Source organism: Papilio machaon, chromosome 3 (assembly GCF_912999745.1).
Source record: "Papilio machaon chromosome 3, ilPapMach1.1, whole genome shotgun sequence".
Classification (NCBI taxonomy): domain Eukaryota; kingdom Metazoa; phylum Arthropoda; class Insecta; order Lepidoptera; family Papilionidae; genus Papilio; species Papilio machaon.
Window position 1 is genome coordinate 5,076,537 of NC_059988.1, and position 16,566 is coordinate 5,093,102.

General features: G+C 31.8%; 5 protein-coding genes across 6 annotated transcripts in view; 2 read left to right on the plus strand and 3 right to left on the minus strand.

The window, feature by feature from the left end:
• Nucleotides 1-322: 322 nt before the first annotated feature.
• Nucleotides 323-1,707, minus strand: LOC106712369 (uncharacterized protein C9orf85 homolog). Its single transcript, XM_014504891.2, has 3 exons — nt 1,236-1,707; nt 1,064-1,161; nt 323-670 (listed from the first exon to the last, which is right to left on the minus strand). The coding sequence occupies exons 1-3, from the start codon at nt 1,545-1,547 to the stop codon at nt 517-519; spliced, it is 564 nt and encodes a 187-aa protein (XP_014360377.2). The 5' UTR covers nt 1,548-1,707; the 3' UTR covers nt 323-516.
• A 914-nt stretch (nt 1,708-2,621) lies between these two features.
• On the plus strand, nt 2,622-6,294 carry LOC106712228. Its single transcript, XM_045686376.1, has 11 exons — nt 2,622-2,704; nt 3,197-3,311; nt 3,390-3,673; nt 4,193-4,303; nt 4,389-4,480; nt 4,932-5,032; nt 5,250-5,315; nt 5,418-5,541; nt 5,655-5,766; nt 5,841-5,873; nt 6,067-6,294. Exons 2-11 carry the CDS (start codon nt 3,211-3,213, stop codon nt 6,222-6,224), a joined length of 1,182 nt encoding a protein of 393 aa, XP_045542332.1. The 5' UTR covers nt 2,622-2,704; nt 3,197-3,210; the 3' UTR covers nt 6,225-6,294.
• A 1,983-nt stretch (nt 6,295-8,277) lies between these two features.
• On the minus strand, nt 8,278-10,104 carry LOC106712356 (decapping nuclease DXO homolog). Its single transcript, XM_045686605.1, has 4 exons — nt 9,513-10,104; nt 9,038-9,299; nt 8,822-8,960; nt 8,278-8,472 (listed from the first exon to the last, which is right to left on the minus strand). The coding sequence occupies exons 1-4, from the start codon at nt 10,054-10,056 to the stop codon at nt 8,278-8,280; spliced, it is 1,140 nt and encodes a 379-aa protein (XP_045542561.1). The 5' UTR covers nt 10,057-10,104.
• Nucleotides 10,105-10,618: 514 nt separating this feature from the next.
• LOC106712345 (uncharacterized protein CG16817) lies at nt 10,619-11,757 on the plus strand. The gene has a single exon (XM_014504859.2). The coding sequence runs from the start codon at nt 10,799-10,801 to the stop codon at nt 11,270-11,272; it is 474 nt and encodes a 157-aa protein (XP_014360345.2). The 5' UTR covers nt 10,619-10,798; the 3' UTR covers nt 11,273-11,757.
• A 1,664-nt stretch (nt 11,758-13,421) lies between these two features.
• LOC106712398 (ATP-binding cassette sub-family C member 4) overlaps nt 13,422-16,566 on the minus strand; it is a 30,653-nt gene continuing 27,508 nt past the window's right edge. The window contains exons 19-25 of one of the 2 annotated variants that reach the window (XM_014504948.2): nt 16,257-16,380; nt 15,773-15,943; nt 15,372-15,499; nt 15,130-15,252; nt 14,885-15,007; nt 14,332-14,492; nt 13,422-13,935 (exon numbers count right to left, since the gene is read on the minus strand). In XM_014504948.2, the coding sequence (XP_014360434.2) occupies nt 13,662-13,935; nt 14,332-14,492; nt 14,885-15,007; nt 15,130-15,252; nt 15,372-15,499; nt 15,773-15,943; nt 16,257-16,380 (1,104 nt within the window). In that variant the 3' untranslated portion in view covers nt 13,422-13,661. The remainder of the gene's footprint in view (nt 13,936-14,331; nt 14,493-14,884; nt 15,008-15,129; nt 15,253-15,371; nt 15,500-15,772; nt 15,944-16,256; nt 16,381-16,566) is intronic. The other variant, XM_014504947.2, reaches the window with a different exon arrangement.

The following is a 16,566-nucleotide window of genomic DNA, read 5'->3' on the forward strand; positions in this document are numbered from 1 at the left end:
CCAATTAAAATCAATTATAAACGAGACAACTATTAATATGTTGTTTTATTTACCACCTGAATATGCACTATTTGTTTTAAATTGTCTTTTAACATCACTAGATGTTTATCTTTTCATTGATTTTAGAACAATGTTTATTATTATTGTTAAATAATTATAATTAAAAATATGGTGTATAAAACATTATACTTAATGTAGGTACTTCTGTAAAACAAAGATAATGTTCTAAAATAAACCACAGCCTTTTAACTTAATGCTTATGTCCATGTGCAACAACCACTTCATTTCTAGCGATTCAGTGAAGTGGCCACACTCGCTTGTTGGCCACCTTGTGCTATAAGAAAATATTGAAATGCAACTACATCACTATTCACTACTGGCACATTGAATATGTGATGTTATGTTTATTTAATGTTTGGATAACCTATTGTCTTAATTTTCATAGTTATGTTTGTCCATTAGTTATTATTATAACAGAAGTTCAAATTAAACATAAGCAGAAATGAAAATGTTTTTTTATTCATTTATCTCATCCCCAGAAAGGCTCTCTTCCAAACTGGATAGGCTACCACCCCAGTCATCATCTGTGCTGTTATCTAATTTCGATAATATATCTTCAATTTGTAACATTTTATCATCACTAGTATTTTCATCTTGTTTTTTCCAAATCCTGAAAAAGTTTGAAAATTATATACCTAGTAAAGTTATTCTTAGTACAGATATTAGCACTGAAAAAGTAAAAAAAAGTGATTGTAAAGTAAGCTGTCATTATAATCATATCTTAAAACATTGGTGGTTCAGGACTTGACTTGGGTTCATACCCCACCATTTTGTGTATTTTTAATTTTCGATTTACATATGTACATTTATTGATGGTTCTTACTGTAAATGAAAAAATTGTGATGCAAACTGCTCATCTACATAGAAGTTCAAAGATACGTGTGAAGTCATCCAACCCACACTGGGCCAGCATGGTTGACTATAGCCTAGTCGCCACTAACTTAGGGTAGGCTACAAGCCCCTCAGTGAGGATATATAGTGCGCTGATGATTATGAATCATACCTTAACAATGTTCTTCGCTTTCTTTCTGGCAAACTTTTTAACAAAGACTTTAGTTTACTTTCGTTATCATTTTGTTTCGATTCTTCTTCTTGAATACTCTGCAATGATTAAAATAATATAAAACTTGAAGAAACCAAAACAAATTTATGAATTTACAACAGAAATAACTTACATTGATATCTTTATTACATTTTGCGCAAACTTTTTTATCGGAGGCACAACTGGTGCAAAGCACATGGTAAGCGTATTTCACTGTTTTTTGTTCACATCCAACACATTTTCTAGGTGCAGCTAGTGGTTTGTACTTTTTGAATTTAATTTTCCATTCAATGATTTCCTTACATCGTGTACATACCCCAGTTACTTCTAATGAATTTAAGATTTTAGTTTTCTTACTGGTGTCATGTAAATTATTTTTGAATGCAGTTTTGTTTTGGTGTTTTTGAGCCCTTGTCCGGTTTGTGTTTCCTTTGGAGTAGCTCATTTTTATACACGAATTAATTAATTAACATGTACAAATAGTACCAATATTTTGATATTACTACTGAAGGACAGAAATTATTTTACTTTTTTAATTATTATCTAAAATCCTTGTTCTAACCCAAGTTTTCATAAATACAAAACGTGTTTTACGAACTGTGAACTGACAGTGACAGCGGATGAAATGATGACAAACGACGACATTGCCAATGTGCGTAATTTACATTATGCCAGCACAGTAAGCCAGCTCGAAAGCAGGGCTGGCATAATGGACACACATATTTGCACCAGTCCAATGACTTGGTGTTCTACTTTTAAGAGAGCCGGAATGCATCTATAGCTGGAAAAAATCTATGTTGAAATAATAGTTATGTTAGAATTTGATCAGTGCAGCCAATAACACACTTTAAACTAGTTAAATAATGTTTATTATAAAACTAATACATATTAATGTTACAGCAGCGTACAAAATAGTTCAATAAAATTCTGTTGTGAACATATTTTGTCTCTTCTTATTTTTCATATTTGAATATAAGACTGAATACAAAAATATGTCATATTAAAAAATATCTTGCTTACACAGCCACACTTACAATTTATCAATCTTTTTGGAAAATGTTTTTTTATCGTATTAGACATTTACCGTGTTTTAATGATTACAGATTGAGAGCATCACAATCGCAATTTAAATTTTTACCGAAATCCTGAACCTTGCAATGATCCCAAATATTAGTATTCTTCTGCCTTTAGCTGTTTCAGAGGCATTGCCGACCCTCCGCTTTTCATCTCTTTCCCTGATCCAATTCCTTACCCAAGGTATTATTTTTCAACTTAATGTTACCTTCGTCGGTAACTTTTCCTAGTATAAAATTTAAAGTATTATTATAGTGTATATGTTTCCACTGTTTTCTAGAAGACATTGTCCCAGTTAACACTGCACGAGCATAATTTAATTAACAACGTCAAAACAATCCTTACCAAGTCAGCGCTGCTGTCCTACTGTGCTGGTATAGTGTAAACGAGGCGAAAATAAATAGATAAACTAGAATACTTTGCTTTCTTTATGGTTCAGGTTTTGCTTTTGATAGATTGACTTTTTTCTTTTTGGTTTTGGTGTCTTTTTGATTTGTGGCTTTACTTGAATTACCGCACCGGAGTAAGGTAAATATTAAATGTTGATAAAAAATATATACTTGGATTTATAACAATTATAAGACAATTAGATTTATGATACAACTCACCTAAAAACGATAGTATCCTTGATTAAAACTCAATATCATGCTTATTATAAGTTTCAACTGCTTGTTTACTAGAAAGAGTATATTGTTATTCATCATCAACCTGCCCTTATCCCTATGGAGGGTCGGCACAGTATGTACTACTCCTCCATACATCTCTATCAGCCGTCATATCTGAATTTACCCCCTTCTTACGCATATCCTCTTTCACACACAATCCATCCATACTTTCTTTGGTCTTCCTCTACCTTTATAGCTCCACATTCAATCTCATTACTTTTTTGTTTATATGATTATGAAAGAATATATTTTTATTAATTTCAAAACAACTTACTATAGTTTAAGATCGATTAGTTAGATAAGCTGTGAATCCTCAAGCAGCATCAGTTTGTGTCTAATTTTCTTTTATTTTTAGATTAAATTGTACCAATGAAATCTGCAAGAGAATATAACTCCGGCTACAGTGATGATGGATATGAAGCTACGGACTGGGATGATTATGGCGCCGACTCAAATGCCAGTAACACAAGGTAAACTTTGTTGGTTTTGTTTCAACTTTAAAAGGGTAAATGAATAAATATTTCTATTATACATAACATTTGTTGTAGGAATGACCGTTACAGTAATGCATATGGTGAATACCGAGGAGGTTATGGACCCATGAATAGTGCAAGTATTGGAGATGGATTTGGACCAATGAACAATTTTGGATATGGACCAACAAATCTTGTTAGTTATCCACCACCTAACTTGATGGGCCTAAGTCCCTTTGGGCCTGGTCCTAGGCCCTGGTTCAAACAAGAAGATAATTATATGATGGGCAGAGGTTACGGTCCTCAAGGTCCCGTCAGACAAAGAAGAAATAATGATAAAACAATCAAATTTCTGTTAAGTAAGTAAAATCTTATCATTGATATAATATGAAATTAGTACAGTTTAAGTACTGATAAGTTAGCTTACAATTTACAAACTTGTGACAAATTTAATACATACCAAGGATACATGATGCAAATCTGCATACATTTTTGGGTCCTTTAATTGTTTAAAAGTGAAACCATCTAATTTAAAAGCAATGTGTTTAGATTGTTTCACATTCTATTCATCTTCTATACTAAGTATTAGTTTTCTCTCACAATATTAGAATATTTTCATGTCAGTTCAGATTCATTAAGCATTGGTTTAAAACTTATTGTTTAGTTGTCATACCGGTCATTATCTTTAACAAAGATAAAAATATATTTTAAACAGGTATTTTAATTGGAATTTACTTAATTAGTTTAAACGAGATGTATGGAAAAGATGTGTACAATGGAAGTCAATTTTAAATAGTAACCATGTTGATAATGCTAGCTGTTTGAATAACAATAATTAATTTGAACTTTCATTATGTTATTTAATATTTTCTTAATAGGATGTGGGGTACCGAAGGAAAATTTAAGAAATCTGCCGAAATCATTGCTAGAATTGATGACCGAAGAAAGTTGCGGATTGTGTGGTCAGACTTTCAACGCATATGCTATGGGTGAATTTCCTTGCCAACTCAAACATTTAACAAATTTAGTAGAAATTAATTTTTATTTCATTTAAATTCAAAAAATTTCTTGCAGCTCGCATCCATTATATTTCTAAAAACCATCACAAGAATCATAAAAAATGGTTAACTCAACATTCGGAAGGTGGATTACAAGCCAATGCTGAGGTAATTGGATGATTTGTCAATGTAATGTTTCTCTAGGATGTTTTGTTGACTATTAGATTCACATAAATGTGTTAGATAGCCCTAAAATAGGTCACTTAATGAATGGAAACACATCACTTGTGTTTGCTGTCCACTTTATCGATGCAACTGTTGACAGTAAAATATCAAGTGAAGCTTATGTGAACACTGTCAACGAAACTGAAACTTGCATTGTAACAAATTGTCTGGCCACGCGTTACTTTAAACGCGTGGTTCTTAACATAGTGTATTTAAAAAAAAAAAAATTACATCATGGATATAGCCGATGGCTTTATATTTTTATTTAACTTTTGAGACCCTATATCACTAAACTCTGTATTTGGACAACTTATTTTTAAACTTCTTCACATACTTGTACTTAGCAATATATTTGATTTGAAATTAGTATTGTAATTATGAAAAATATTTACAGGTTCCTTTTAAAGCGCGTGAACTGTATTGTGAAATATGTGATGTTCATATCACATCTAAAGCTCATGCCGAATCTCATTATGCCGGGAAACCGCATCGGGCGTAAGTAAATCATTTAATTCTTTAACATTAAGATAAAATACTAGTTCTTATATATCAGAAAAAAGTTATTTCAGTTTTTTTCGAGTTGTACAAAATGACTAATTAAGTTGCGCTGTCAGGATTTTGCAAGGCTTTATTGTATTGCACACTTCTATAGTAGAGATTTCTGGGTTAAATTAGTCACATTGGAAATTAATAAAAAAATATTTAATTACAGTATCGTGGAGGGTCGAAAGATGCCTCGGAATCCAATTTTACTCCAAGAACACATGGCGTCGCGCTTGTAAGTAGAAAATATAATAAAAATAAAAGGTTACCAATCATATATTCTAATTTTAAGCGAAACGATTATCACGTAAAATTTTTATTGTACATAATTTTTTAGGGAGCAGCTTATTCGGCGCGAGAAGAAAAATTTAAAAGCAGTCGAAAGTGATAATGTCAAAGATAAGGAAACAGCGAAAAACAGCAAGTTAACACAGCCTGAGTTGTACTGCCAGATATGCAAGGTGCATTTATTTGAAAATTATATTTTTACCTATAAGACAATGGAGAGATGCAAACTAAAATAATTAAAATACTTTGTTAGCTGTATTGATAATGTTGTTTCAAAAACTTGCAGACCTCCGTAACATGCTCTGAGCAAATGACCATGCATTTAAATGGTAAACGTCATTTGGCAAAAGAAAAGCAACATATCCTGCAAATGATGAAAGGTGATTCTAAAGACGATGGTATGTTGTATATCATATTTATTTGATGTTATTTTTACACAATATTCTATCACTAAATATTGAAAACATTTTAGGCAAAGAGAAGAGCAATGAAAGTGGTGCAGAAGGTATGTACTGTTAAAGAATTAAATTCGCTTCCCATTTTAAATACAGAACCAATTACATGTAAAATTTTAGGAAATATGTATGTTACTAAAATAAGATTTCAATATAATTGTAAACAACCTTGACTATAAAATAAATTAAAACATAGTAATTTTGTAGCATGTTGTGACATGTAAAATGTTATTTACTTTAAAGGTGATAAAGAAGGTGATGATGAAAATTGCAATGCTGATGATGATGTTGAAGAAGAAAATAGTGTTGGTGATGAGGAGCAAGGAGATGGCCAGAAAGGTGAAGATGGCGATTGGGGAAATGGTAGTGGTGATTGGGATGAACCCGAAACCCAGTGGTAATTGAAGCAATATATTAATTGTACTAAAGTTAAATGTAATCCAGACAAAAGTGCACATTGAAGAACTTTGTAACTTGAGAATAAGGATGGATTTTTTTTTACACAACTATACTGAGTGGAAACCCACAGTAAGAGCAAAGGATTTGACAATTGTCAAATATCATAATATAAGAATTTATTTGGTAAAATTTTCGTGTTTATAATAGAAATATATGGTCATGTTGGAACTTTTATTGAATTACTATTTTTTTGTTATAAATGCTTGATGCAGACTTGAGTTGTGTACTCATTGTTGTATGGAAAATTCTGCCAGCATGACTTTTTTGTCTTACACCCATATTTTTGTCTTTCTTTAAAAACAAATCTATATTGTCCTGTTCTTATCCTGTACATAAATGTATTTTATTTCGACCATTGATGATGTAATAACTAATAACACTATTACTAATAACTTTTATATACTAATTTGTAATAGGAATTAGTCATGTTTGCATGCTATTTCTTAAAACTAGTATAAAGCAGAACTTCACTTTTGTTAAAATTTGTATATTTACAATATTTGTAGATCAATGTTTGGGTTACATTATCTGAAAATAAATATCTATGGTGGAAATTGATTTATTTTACTTTGATAAATGACTAAGGTGATGACTAAATTTATATTATCATTGGTCATTGTCAAATTATTATCATTTACAAATAACATCAAAAAATTGCCAACTCTAAATAAAAGAGGATCTTGATGATTGTAATCATTACATAAAAAATATTCCTCGCAGTTTCAAGTGAGATTTGATCAAGAGAATCCAACAATGGACAAGACCACAATTGGGGTATATTTATTTTGGATATGAGTGTAATATGATTATTACTTTTAGCAATAGCTCCTTCTTCGACGCCGTGACAAGCAGCCGTTTGTAAAACCAAACCATAGGGCTATAGAGAGCACTACCAAAAGTCCAATTAATAACACTCCTTGAACTTTTGGATCAGAAAAACTTAAGCTGTCTTTCATTCCCGATTTTCCTCCCTTTGGTGTTGACGACACACTTCTCCTGAGAGAAGTAGCACTCTTGCCCATTTTAGACATTAAGGTCATTACTCTTAATTTCTCCAGGTTAAATTAATTGTCTCCTATTTATTTTAAAATTCTCAGTAATTCCATTTTTCTTCTTTATTAGTTTCTTATACGGGCATTTTGTTTATTTAAAGCTACGAGAGCTTTGTAGATATAAAATTTATCTAAAACTGTGACAAGTTTGTGTTTGTGTCATTTTCTTCTTTTTCTGTAGGGCGTGGTGACAGATATTTGTTAATAAATAAAGTGTCATAGTAGCATTCTAGTCAGATTCATCATAGATTATTCATCAAAAACCAATTACTGATATGTCATGACTACCCCCAGAAATAAAGTTTTGCTTTCAACTTTCAATACAAAGAAATTGTCAAAAATTGTGCGGCTAGCATTGCAGCTTGATTGTATAATTCTTTAGAAAATGCGACCCACATGATATATTAATAACCTCCATAGGGTAAGGGCACCCAAACGATGAAAAACAACACGCTTTACGTCAAGTCGCCTCGCTAAGGCGAATTTATCACTCGCTCAGAATGTCTGATTATTCTAGTCAATGACCAGTGGAATAAGCCAGGCTACTGCATCTCGTAAACGTCATACTCTTCGGTTTCCATCTCTTTTTTCACGTCCGTAACCTAGAGCTCACGGACCTCCATTTAGTACACCTCTCTCACTTCTCCATCTACATCTTGGGTATTTCATTAATCGGGATGGTATAAGCCGGTCTGGAATGGCACCGACCGTCACTATCGCTCACTTTCGCGCCGTAAATTTCCTTTGTTAATTTACTCATCCTTTTAACGCGTCCAAACCATCTAAGCATACCTTTTTCAAGTCTCTTCTTTTATACCACATTCTCTCCTTATATAATAAGGGAAATACTTCTCAAAGACTGCGTTTTCAACAAAAGTGAGTAGGAAACAGCATTTTATAACAATATAAAGCTAATTTTTAAAATAAAATAACTAGTACCTCTTCAATTACCTTTATTAACATACCATTCTGGTAAAAAATCGCATTTTGGATTTTCAATCACATTAATAGTTTTATCGGCATTTAATTGAAAAGTTATTGATACAGGGTAAGAGTAATTTTTTGCAGTGTAACAACTTTTAATATATGATAAAAAATAATTTAGATAATCAATTGCAATTTGTGGGCTCCATTCATTCTGTAAACACAAAGATGAAAATATTTTACAAGCTAGGCATTAAAGTATGTTCCGTAAATAAACAAAATCAATAAACAATAAAATGTAGTGTAGTTGGTAGGTTTTATTGCATTTTTTTACGCAGGTGCAATTTTTTTTATTATTATGCTCATGTGATCATGATGTTTAGTACATAATTTTAATATAGGTAGTAAAATAATTTATGTCACTGTAGTACAAAAATATTCTACCTTCAAAGTTCCTGGGGGTATGGTAACCTCAGATTCATCAACATTACATATCTTTATAATGTTTTCTCAAAAGAAGGCTATTTGAAAAGTCTTGTTAATATTTGTGTAATTTCACTTACTTGACAGTATTCAACAATATCTTGAGTATCGAACCATTGTAATCTTTGAACAACACCGTTTTGATTACGAAATCCAACAAGTAGACCTTTCAAATTTGCTAAGTAGCATTGACACCAACATCTTAGCAATTTAAATTTTCTACAATAAAGCAAGTTAAATAAAAAACTAATTACCCATAATTTATCTGTATAATATTATAGTAGTTTTAAGCTTACCTAAAATTACGATCTTGTCTATAATTTTCTATATGTCTGTTAGTTTTTAATTCAACATACTCATTATTTCTTAAATAGTCCAAATTACTTTCAACATTTGACTCCTTTGGTGGGTTTGACACTTCACAGTTTGTGGTTATCACACCATCTATTTGTGCGCCATAAAGTAAATTATGTGAACCCAAACTGGCATTATAAAACAAAGAAAATTCTTCATTTTCTATTACTGGCCTTTCAATTACAGGTTTACTATTGGGTTGATCTAGAATTAAAACTGCATTCAAATTAAAGTTTACAAAGGACACAATAATGTGACTGGTGAAGCCCCAGCTTTGCACAAGGAGTAAATCCTGTATATAGTACCAATGTTATTAGGAATTTACATCATAATTTTTTTCAAACCAATAAATATAGTGATAGAGTAATAACTAGTTGTATGAACTATGCTAATTATCACACAGTTAAATATCTTTACCTGATAACAAATACTGTTCAAATTTATATCCCCAAGCACAGAACTTTTCTTCTTCTTTTGTGCGAGATTTTTTTTTCATTGTTTCTTGAAGAGTGTCGAGAGTGCATAAATAAATAGAGCCATTATAATAGCAAGTTGATATTATCAATGGTTCAACATGATCAAAGGCATTACACATTATACTTATTAAGACTCTTCTATAACAAATAAAATCAATATTTTTGTTCTGCAGATCTAAGTAGGTTTTCCGATCCAGAAGAAATTGTAATAAAAGAGATATCATTTCATTATTAGTATCTGTTGTACGTTTTACAGCAGCATTAATGTTATGATTTAAGTCGTAATGTAGTGGTCCCCTAGGGATTTCCGTCAGGTATTTCAATTGGGATAAATTCGAAAAGTACTGTCTGTCAATATCAACACTCATGTAACCGATAATGTAAGGCTTACTTAGTGATATTTGACCCCAATAATCATTTTTGTTTTGTTTATGTTTGCTTTTGTTTTTCGAGTCAATCAATTTTTCTTTAGTACGTGTTTCCATACTTTTAAACCTTATTTACAGCAGCAATTTTGAAATATTTAGGTCAAATTAAAGTAAAAGTAATTAAGTTAAAACGGTATGGTTATATTTCTATTATTTGTGTTTTTCTGGAACATAAATATTTAATTCTTAAGATTTTTTTTAATTTTTGTGACAGCTGACATTGACAGAGTTCCATGTCAGATCAGATAGACAAAGACTTTATTGAGATATTTCGTTATTAATCGTGAAGTATAATATATTTTTAAATGAATCTAATACCACAACTAATTTAAAAACACAAAATAATTATACGGAATGATGAATTATTCCCGATGTTATTCGTTACTGTTCGATCATTTTATTTTTGGATGATGGCAAACAACGTTAATAACGTTGATTAAGAATTGTAAAAAATGACGACGTTGTTTGTTAATTTACAATTCACTGTACTATTTGTTTATGATATAATTCTGACTCTCACTCATTTGGAGAATAATGTCAAAGTTAAAATCATACAAAAATATAATTTGTTTGTTAAAATTAAGTATCTATGTATGGCTGATATATCTGCACTGGCAACTCAAACTGTTGTTCGATTTGACAACGATCTAGATTTGTAAATTAACTAATTTGGAACGTGACTGCACATTTATCGTGAAAGTACTGTTAATTATTAGTTAATTAATTTGCCGGTGTTACAAACACTTCCGCGCCAATTAATATAAAATCTGTTTGAGTATTTTCTAATAGTACTAGTAAAATGACGTCGGAAATTGTAACGCCTCCATCAGTATCATGGGCGCAGAGTAATGCCCGTGTGTATTTGACTTTTAACGTTGAATGTGATAAACCAGACATAAAAATAGAAAAAAATGCAGTGTCTTTTAAGGGAATATGCGCTCCTGAACAAAAATTGAACCAAGTTGACATACCTTTGTTTGCTGAAGTCGATCCCGAAAAAAGTACACAGGTTAACAAAGGAAGACTCATTGAACTTGTTTTAGTAAAGCACAAGACTGATGAACCATTTTGGCCTTCATTAACAAGTGATAAAAAGAAACACCATTGGCTCAAAGTTGATTTCAACCGGTGGCAGGATGAAGATGAAAGTGAAGATGATCTGGACCCCATGAACGATATGTTCTCAAACAAAATAGGAGATTTCGGAGATGAAGATATTGAGAAAAATGACTCGAGCTCCGGAGAAGAGGAAGATCTCCCTGATATTGAATAAACAATGACATACATTTCCGTTAGATAAATAGACCATCTGAATAATAAATTTATTGTACTGTGCTTTTTTATCATGTAAAAGTAGCTTGTATTAAGAATAGACAGTTGTTTGCACCTTTGTGGAAACAGCTATATACCCACAGCATGAATTTGAGGTATATAAAGGAAGATTAAGGAATTTGCCATAAGAGTTTTATTTTTTATTTTTTTATGATAAATTGGAAATATTAATAATCAAATTAGATAGCCGTAAACAAAGATGAGTTACTAAAGAGTTTGTAATAAGTAGTTTACATATTTAATTTTCTTATTTATATGGTTTACTTCTTTAGTGTAAAGATGGTTCTAAGTAAATGTCAACATTATTTGTTGTGGTTTTATTAGGCTACTTGTGTGAACCCTAAACTTATTCCAAAGTAGGTTTGACTGCATACCTGGTGTAATCGCAATCATTGAACCTATTGCATTGTTTTTTTTAAATAAAGTACAGATAAATATATTGTGCCTTTATTTCTTGGAATTAAACCTGGTTGGCTACTTGTTTTTTGAAAATTTTGAGTAATATATTTTTAGATGATGGATCTAAATAAGAAAAGTCATGTAAAATCACCTTTATTTAAATCAACTTAAAAACCTAGGTGATGAGAGTATCTACTTATTTATATATGTTAACCCCATTTGGTACATATGTATGTATTTGTCTGTTTTCTTAAACACTGTCTGGAAATTACTTACATTAATTTGTACATACACACAAAATAATTTACGAAGTTCAAGACTTCGTCACATGCTGCAAACTACGTTTGGGCCTGCGTGCTAACTATAGGCAGCCATACAAGGTCTGCAGTCTGCAGTTGCCGGCATCGTTTAAAATCGAACGATCGAGCCTCCAAGATTATTGCGGTTCGTGTATCGTCGCTTAACTATATTTTTTGCCGACTTCAAAAAGAAGTAGGTTTTCAATTCAACTGTATTTTTTTGTGTTACCGCGAAGCTCCGCCCCTGGTGCTCCGATTTTGATAAAAAATATTTTAATCGATGGGTTCTATTAAGAAGAAGACTAGTAGATTTTGAGTTTAGCTTCAAAATGCGTTGCGAAAACTAGGTACTTTTTTGCTTTCATCGCTTAACGTAAGCTAAACTATAGGATCTACATAAAAATGATGTATTGAAGAATTGTAGTTCGTTAAATGTGCTAAATAAAAGTCTGCGATGGCATATATCTGTCTTTATAGTTTTCTCACATTAATAATTTTATCCCGAGTCGGTTTCGGCCTAAGTAGGGACATAAACGTAACTATGTCGAAGACATCTCAAATATAAAATGTCACCTATTTACTTCAGCCGACACCGACTGCGAAATAACAATAATTATACAATATAGACAAGAAGAAGACTGCTACTACGAGAAAGAAGAGAACTTTCTTACTTTCGAGGGTTTTCATAAGATTATTTTGTTACTTTTTATTGCATTTTGTTTCAGATTGTTTTTATGTTTTTTTAGAGCATTTTTTTCATTTACTTTTCATACTTTTTAATTCTTGTCAGGTGATTAATATTACTATAATAGAATATCGGGTACTTAGCTTAGGGATGATTATATTTTTTATTGAAAATTAAACGATAGTAATTTTTATTGCTTTTTTTTATTTTGTTCGAGGTTAACTCTATGGCAATCACAACTATCATTTTCAGTACTTATTAAAATCGTAATTAATGGTAATAGTCTAATAGTAATAAATTAAATAACATAATTTCTTATATTACTGCACCTAATTAATTGTTTGTTGCTATTTCCGTTATTTATTCCATTCACGACCAAATATAATAAAAAAACAAAGTTCTATTTACAACAAGTGAATAATTATTGTATAAATATTACAAGGCATATACGAAAATACTATTTCTAAGTGAATATTAAGACAAAATTATAATAGTTTAATATTGTTCGTAAATAATGAACTACATATTGAAATATCGACTGAAATATCAGGATTTGATCATAACTTTAGTTTGGCTCCCGACGGTATCTGCTGGCAGGATAAATGCTAAATTAAATTCTCTCTTGTGATACTTTCTTCAAAAGATTACGATAGACATTTCATATTTATGATATAACTAATTTAACGAAATTCATTTAATCATTTAATTTCTATAAAATTAAATAACTTTCGTGGGCTCTTTTATTACGTTTTTCACAAAGGAAAATATCGTGCTAGACTACCCGTTTTTATCCGTTAATATTCCTCCAATTTCACCAAACCTTTAAAGTTTTTGCACATAATGTACGTAATACGTAAATATTTTTTGGAACATAACTATTAACTGCATTATAGCTCACTGAATAACTTATTCTTAAAATACTCATCTACGTTATAAATATAGATATTTTATTCTATCACTCCGCCGCTGTCGAGGAAAGTGTTTTTCGCGATTTGATGAAGTTGCGCAGACATCGTTTCGTTTGTTTCTTGCACCATTTTTGTAAAGTAACCATTTGGATTGTTCAGTAAATGGTAAGGATGATCGAATTCCACCAGTCTTCCGGAATCCATGACCATAACCCTGTCGGAGTCCATTATGGTGTTCAGGCGATGTGCAACGGTCAGCACTGTGCACTCGGCGAATTTTTTCCTTATCGTTCTCTGTATAAATTCATCAGTTCTGGAGAAAACAAAATGTGAATTAGAATAGGCATTCTTCTTCTTAGTAGAACTACGACAGAAAGATTGTTTGTTGTATTGTAAGTTGATTTCTATATATATTGTTAAAAACGATGATTTCTGGCTTTACTGCGACACCAAGATACTTGTAACCATGAAATTCCACTGTTCTACATGTACAAAAACATATTGCAATCCGTCTCGCTGTTTTCGAAAAATGAACCGGAACTATATTATATTTTTTATATACATGTATTAAGCAGTGGAATTGAACAACTTGGTCTCTGTGCAAATAATAATCTTACGTAACGATGCCTATTTCACTAGCGTTGTATTAATCCAGCGTACATTCTCTAAGGACCTCCGTACATACAGTTAATGCAAGCAAATGACTTACTTTGGATCGACGTTCGCGGTGGCTTCGTCCAATACGAGGATACGGTTTCCGCGCAGGATGGCGCGTGCGAGGCATACTAACTGCCGCTGACCCAGTGAGAAGTTCGATCCGCCTTCAGACACTTTGAAATCTAACGCTGGGATTGCTGCTTTCAAGTCAACCTAAAACAAAATCAAGTCAAATTAGTCTTATTGCCGCAATTGGTTGCAAAAGGAGTTCTTAAGTGTTCAGGATGTATGTTCAAGATTCATATGGGAAATCTATACTGAGCGGTAGCGCTACAAAACTTAGTTTGTCAGTTAAAAAAAGTAGTGTTGTATGTAGATAAAGAATTTTATTCTTTCAAAAAAATTCTTTTCATATACATACATATAAGTGATGATTATTAAATATTTGAGGATTTTTGTTAATTTATTAATATTTCTTCTAACATTTAACTAAGCTCTAGGTTCTGCGAGAAGCTTGTGCTGGGATATAGTTTAAGAAAGAAAAGAGGCTTTTTAATTTTTTGTTACTGAGTTGAATTTTATATTAAATACTAAAATTAACTTACGGCTTCCAAAGCTTTCCACAACTGGTCATCTTCATAATTATTGAAGGGATCCAGATTATAGCGGACTGTTGCTGAGAAAAGTACCGGTTCTTGTGGAATGATGGATATTTTTGATCTTAATTCCTGTGAAAAAAAGAATTTAATTAAAATCCTAATATCACGAAACGGTAACTGAGCATACTAAATTAAAAATCTTCATAACGTTGATATATTAAAATTAGTGAATTTTTGAATTAATTATTTACCTGTAGTGAAAGATGACCTGTGTCTATGTCATCTATAAGGACTTCTCCTTCGACTATTGCCAGCCGGAACAGAGACGATATGAGAGAGGACTTGCCAGCGCCTGTGCGGCCCACTATACCCACCTAGGAATTAGCAAAAAAGATTACATTAACATTTGTAATGGTAATAATGTATTAATTGAATGTGATTAAAGCTGACAGCAGAAGCTAGTAAAAATGGGAAAATATTTGTTTTCGCTTACCTTCCAACCTTTTTCAATAACTACGTTTAGATTTTTAAGAACAGGTAAATCTTCCGGTGTGTACTTCATGTAACAGTTCCGGAATTCAATACGACCTTGCCACGGCCATCCTTTCGGTGTTTCTTTTGCTGTTAATAAATATATTTGTTGTAAGTTAAATTCAAACATATTCAAAGCCACGTATCAGTTTATTGCTCTATTCATCTTGTAACTGAACTGACAACTGACTTTAATTGCATGTTCATCAATCGCTTTTGGTAGTTGGCGAATTTAATTATTCTTTATTACTATTTTATAGTAATAGTAGACGGCGAAACATTTTAGACAAATATGGATACAGATAAAGCTTTACAGTGAGGTATCATGTTAAAGACGATAAGTAATTGGTTTCAATAAGTTACCTCCTTTGTCCCACTGTGATTCCCGTTCGATATGAGTGTATTGTAGTATGCGCTCCACGCTGGTCATCTGTGATATCACCTCTGCGGTCTGACGCACGCCGAATTGAAGCATGCCGGTCAGGATAAGAGTTTGGGAAATCGCCAAGCCAACGTTACCAGAGAAAATGGTTTCTGGAATAAAAAAATACTGTTATTACGGCTTCCAAATTGAGGAATACTACATACATTTCAATATGAATTATATTGAAATTAACGTGGTTAAATTAGAGATAAGGTATTAATAGTAATGTATTTAAAATAGAACGAACTTTTAGAAGTTAAAAGCAAGTTAACAGGCGCTACCATGTGGTAAAAAGTTTGAGTTTTTATAATATACACATCTTAAAGGAATGTAATCGATGCTGATACCATACTAGTTTACTAGTTTATTTTTAAGGCATATTATAAACATTTAATTAGTGAATGTGCACATTTGTGTACTAACTGCTGTCGATGACGAGGAAGGCGACGATAACAATGGTGAGGTAAAGGACGCAGATGAAGTCGAGCCAGAAGCCGAGCGTGACGCCGCTTGCCAGGTAGCTACTCCACGTTGATGTGTGGATATCCTGGAAGAATCACATGTTTTAATACAAGTGTTACCTAATAACGTAGACACGCTTTTTTCAAGTTACTGTAACACAGTTAGTTACAGTCCAACTGTGGGATTTTAAGGAAATGAGATAACAAAATGATATAATACAAGTGTTTCGGTTGTGGAGTTTCATTATATATTTCAAAATGAAAAACTAAGA

Excerpts from the sequence above, each read along its gene's own strand:
- LOC106712369 (XM_014504891.2), bottom strand. The coding sequence starts at position 1,547 with ATGAGCTACTCCAAAGGAAACACAAACCGGACAAGGGCTCAAAAACAC. Across the intron at positions 1,162-1,235 it reads AATGTAATAAAGATATCAAT|AGTATTCAAGAAGAAGAATC; the intron begins GTAAGTTATTTC and ends TAATCATTGCAG. Across the intron at positions 671-1,063 it reads AAGCGAAGAACATTGTTAAG|GATTTGGAAAAAACAAGATG; the intron begins GTATGATTCATA and ends AAACTTTTTCAG.
- LOC106712345 (XM_014504859.2), top strand. The coding sequence starts at position 10,799 with ATGACGTCGGAAATTGTAACGCCTCCATCAGTATCATGGGCGCAGAGT.
- LOC106712356 (XM_045686605.1), bottom strand. The coding sequence starts at position 10,056 with ATGGAAACACGTACTAAAGAAAAATTGATTGACTCGAAAAACAAAAGC. Across the intron at positions 8,961-9,037 it reads AGACAAGATCGTAATTTTAG|AAAATTTAAATTGCTAAGAT; the intron begins GTAAGCTTAAAA and ends GCTTTATTGTAG. Across the intron at positions 8,473-8,821 it reads ATATTGTTGAATACTGTCAA|AATGAATGGAGCCCACAAAT; the intron begins GTAAGTGAAATT and ends TTGTGTTTACAG.
- LOC106712228 (XM_045686376.1), top strand. The coding sequence starts at position 3,211 with ATGAAATCTGCAAGAGAATATAACTCCGGCTACAGTGATGATGGATAT. Across the intron at positions 4,304-4,388 it reads TTTCAACGCATATGCTATGG|CTCGCATCCATTATATTTCT; the intron begins GTGAATTTCCTT and ends AATTTCTTGCAG. Across the intron at positions 5,874-6,066 it reads CAATGAAAGTGGTGCAGAAG|GTGATAAAGAAGGTGATGAT; the intron begins GTATGTACTGTT and ends TTTACTTTAAAG.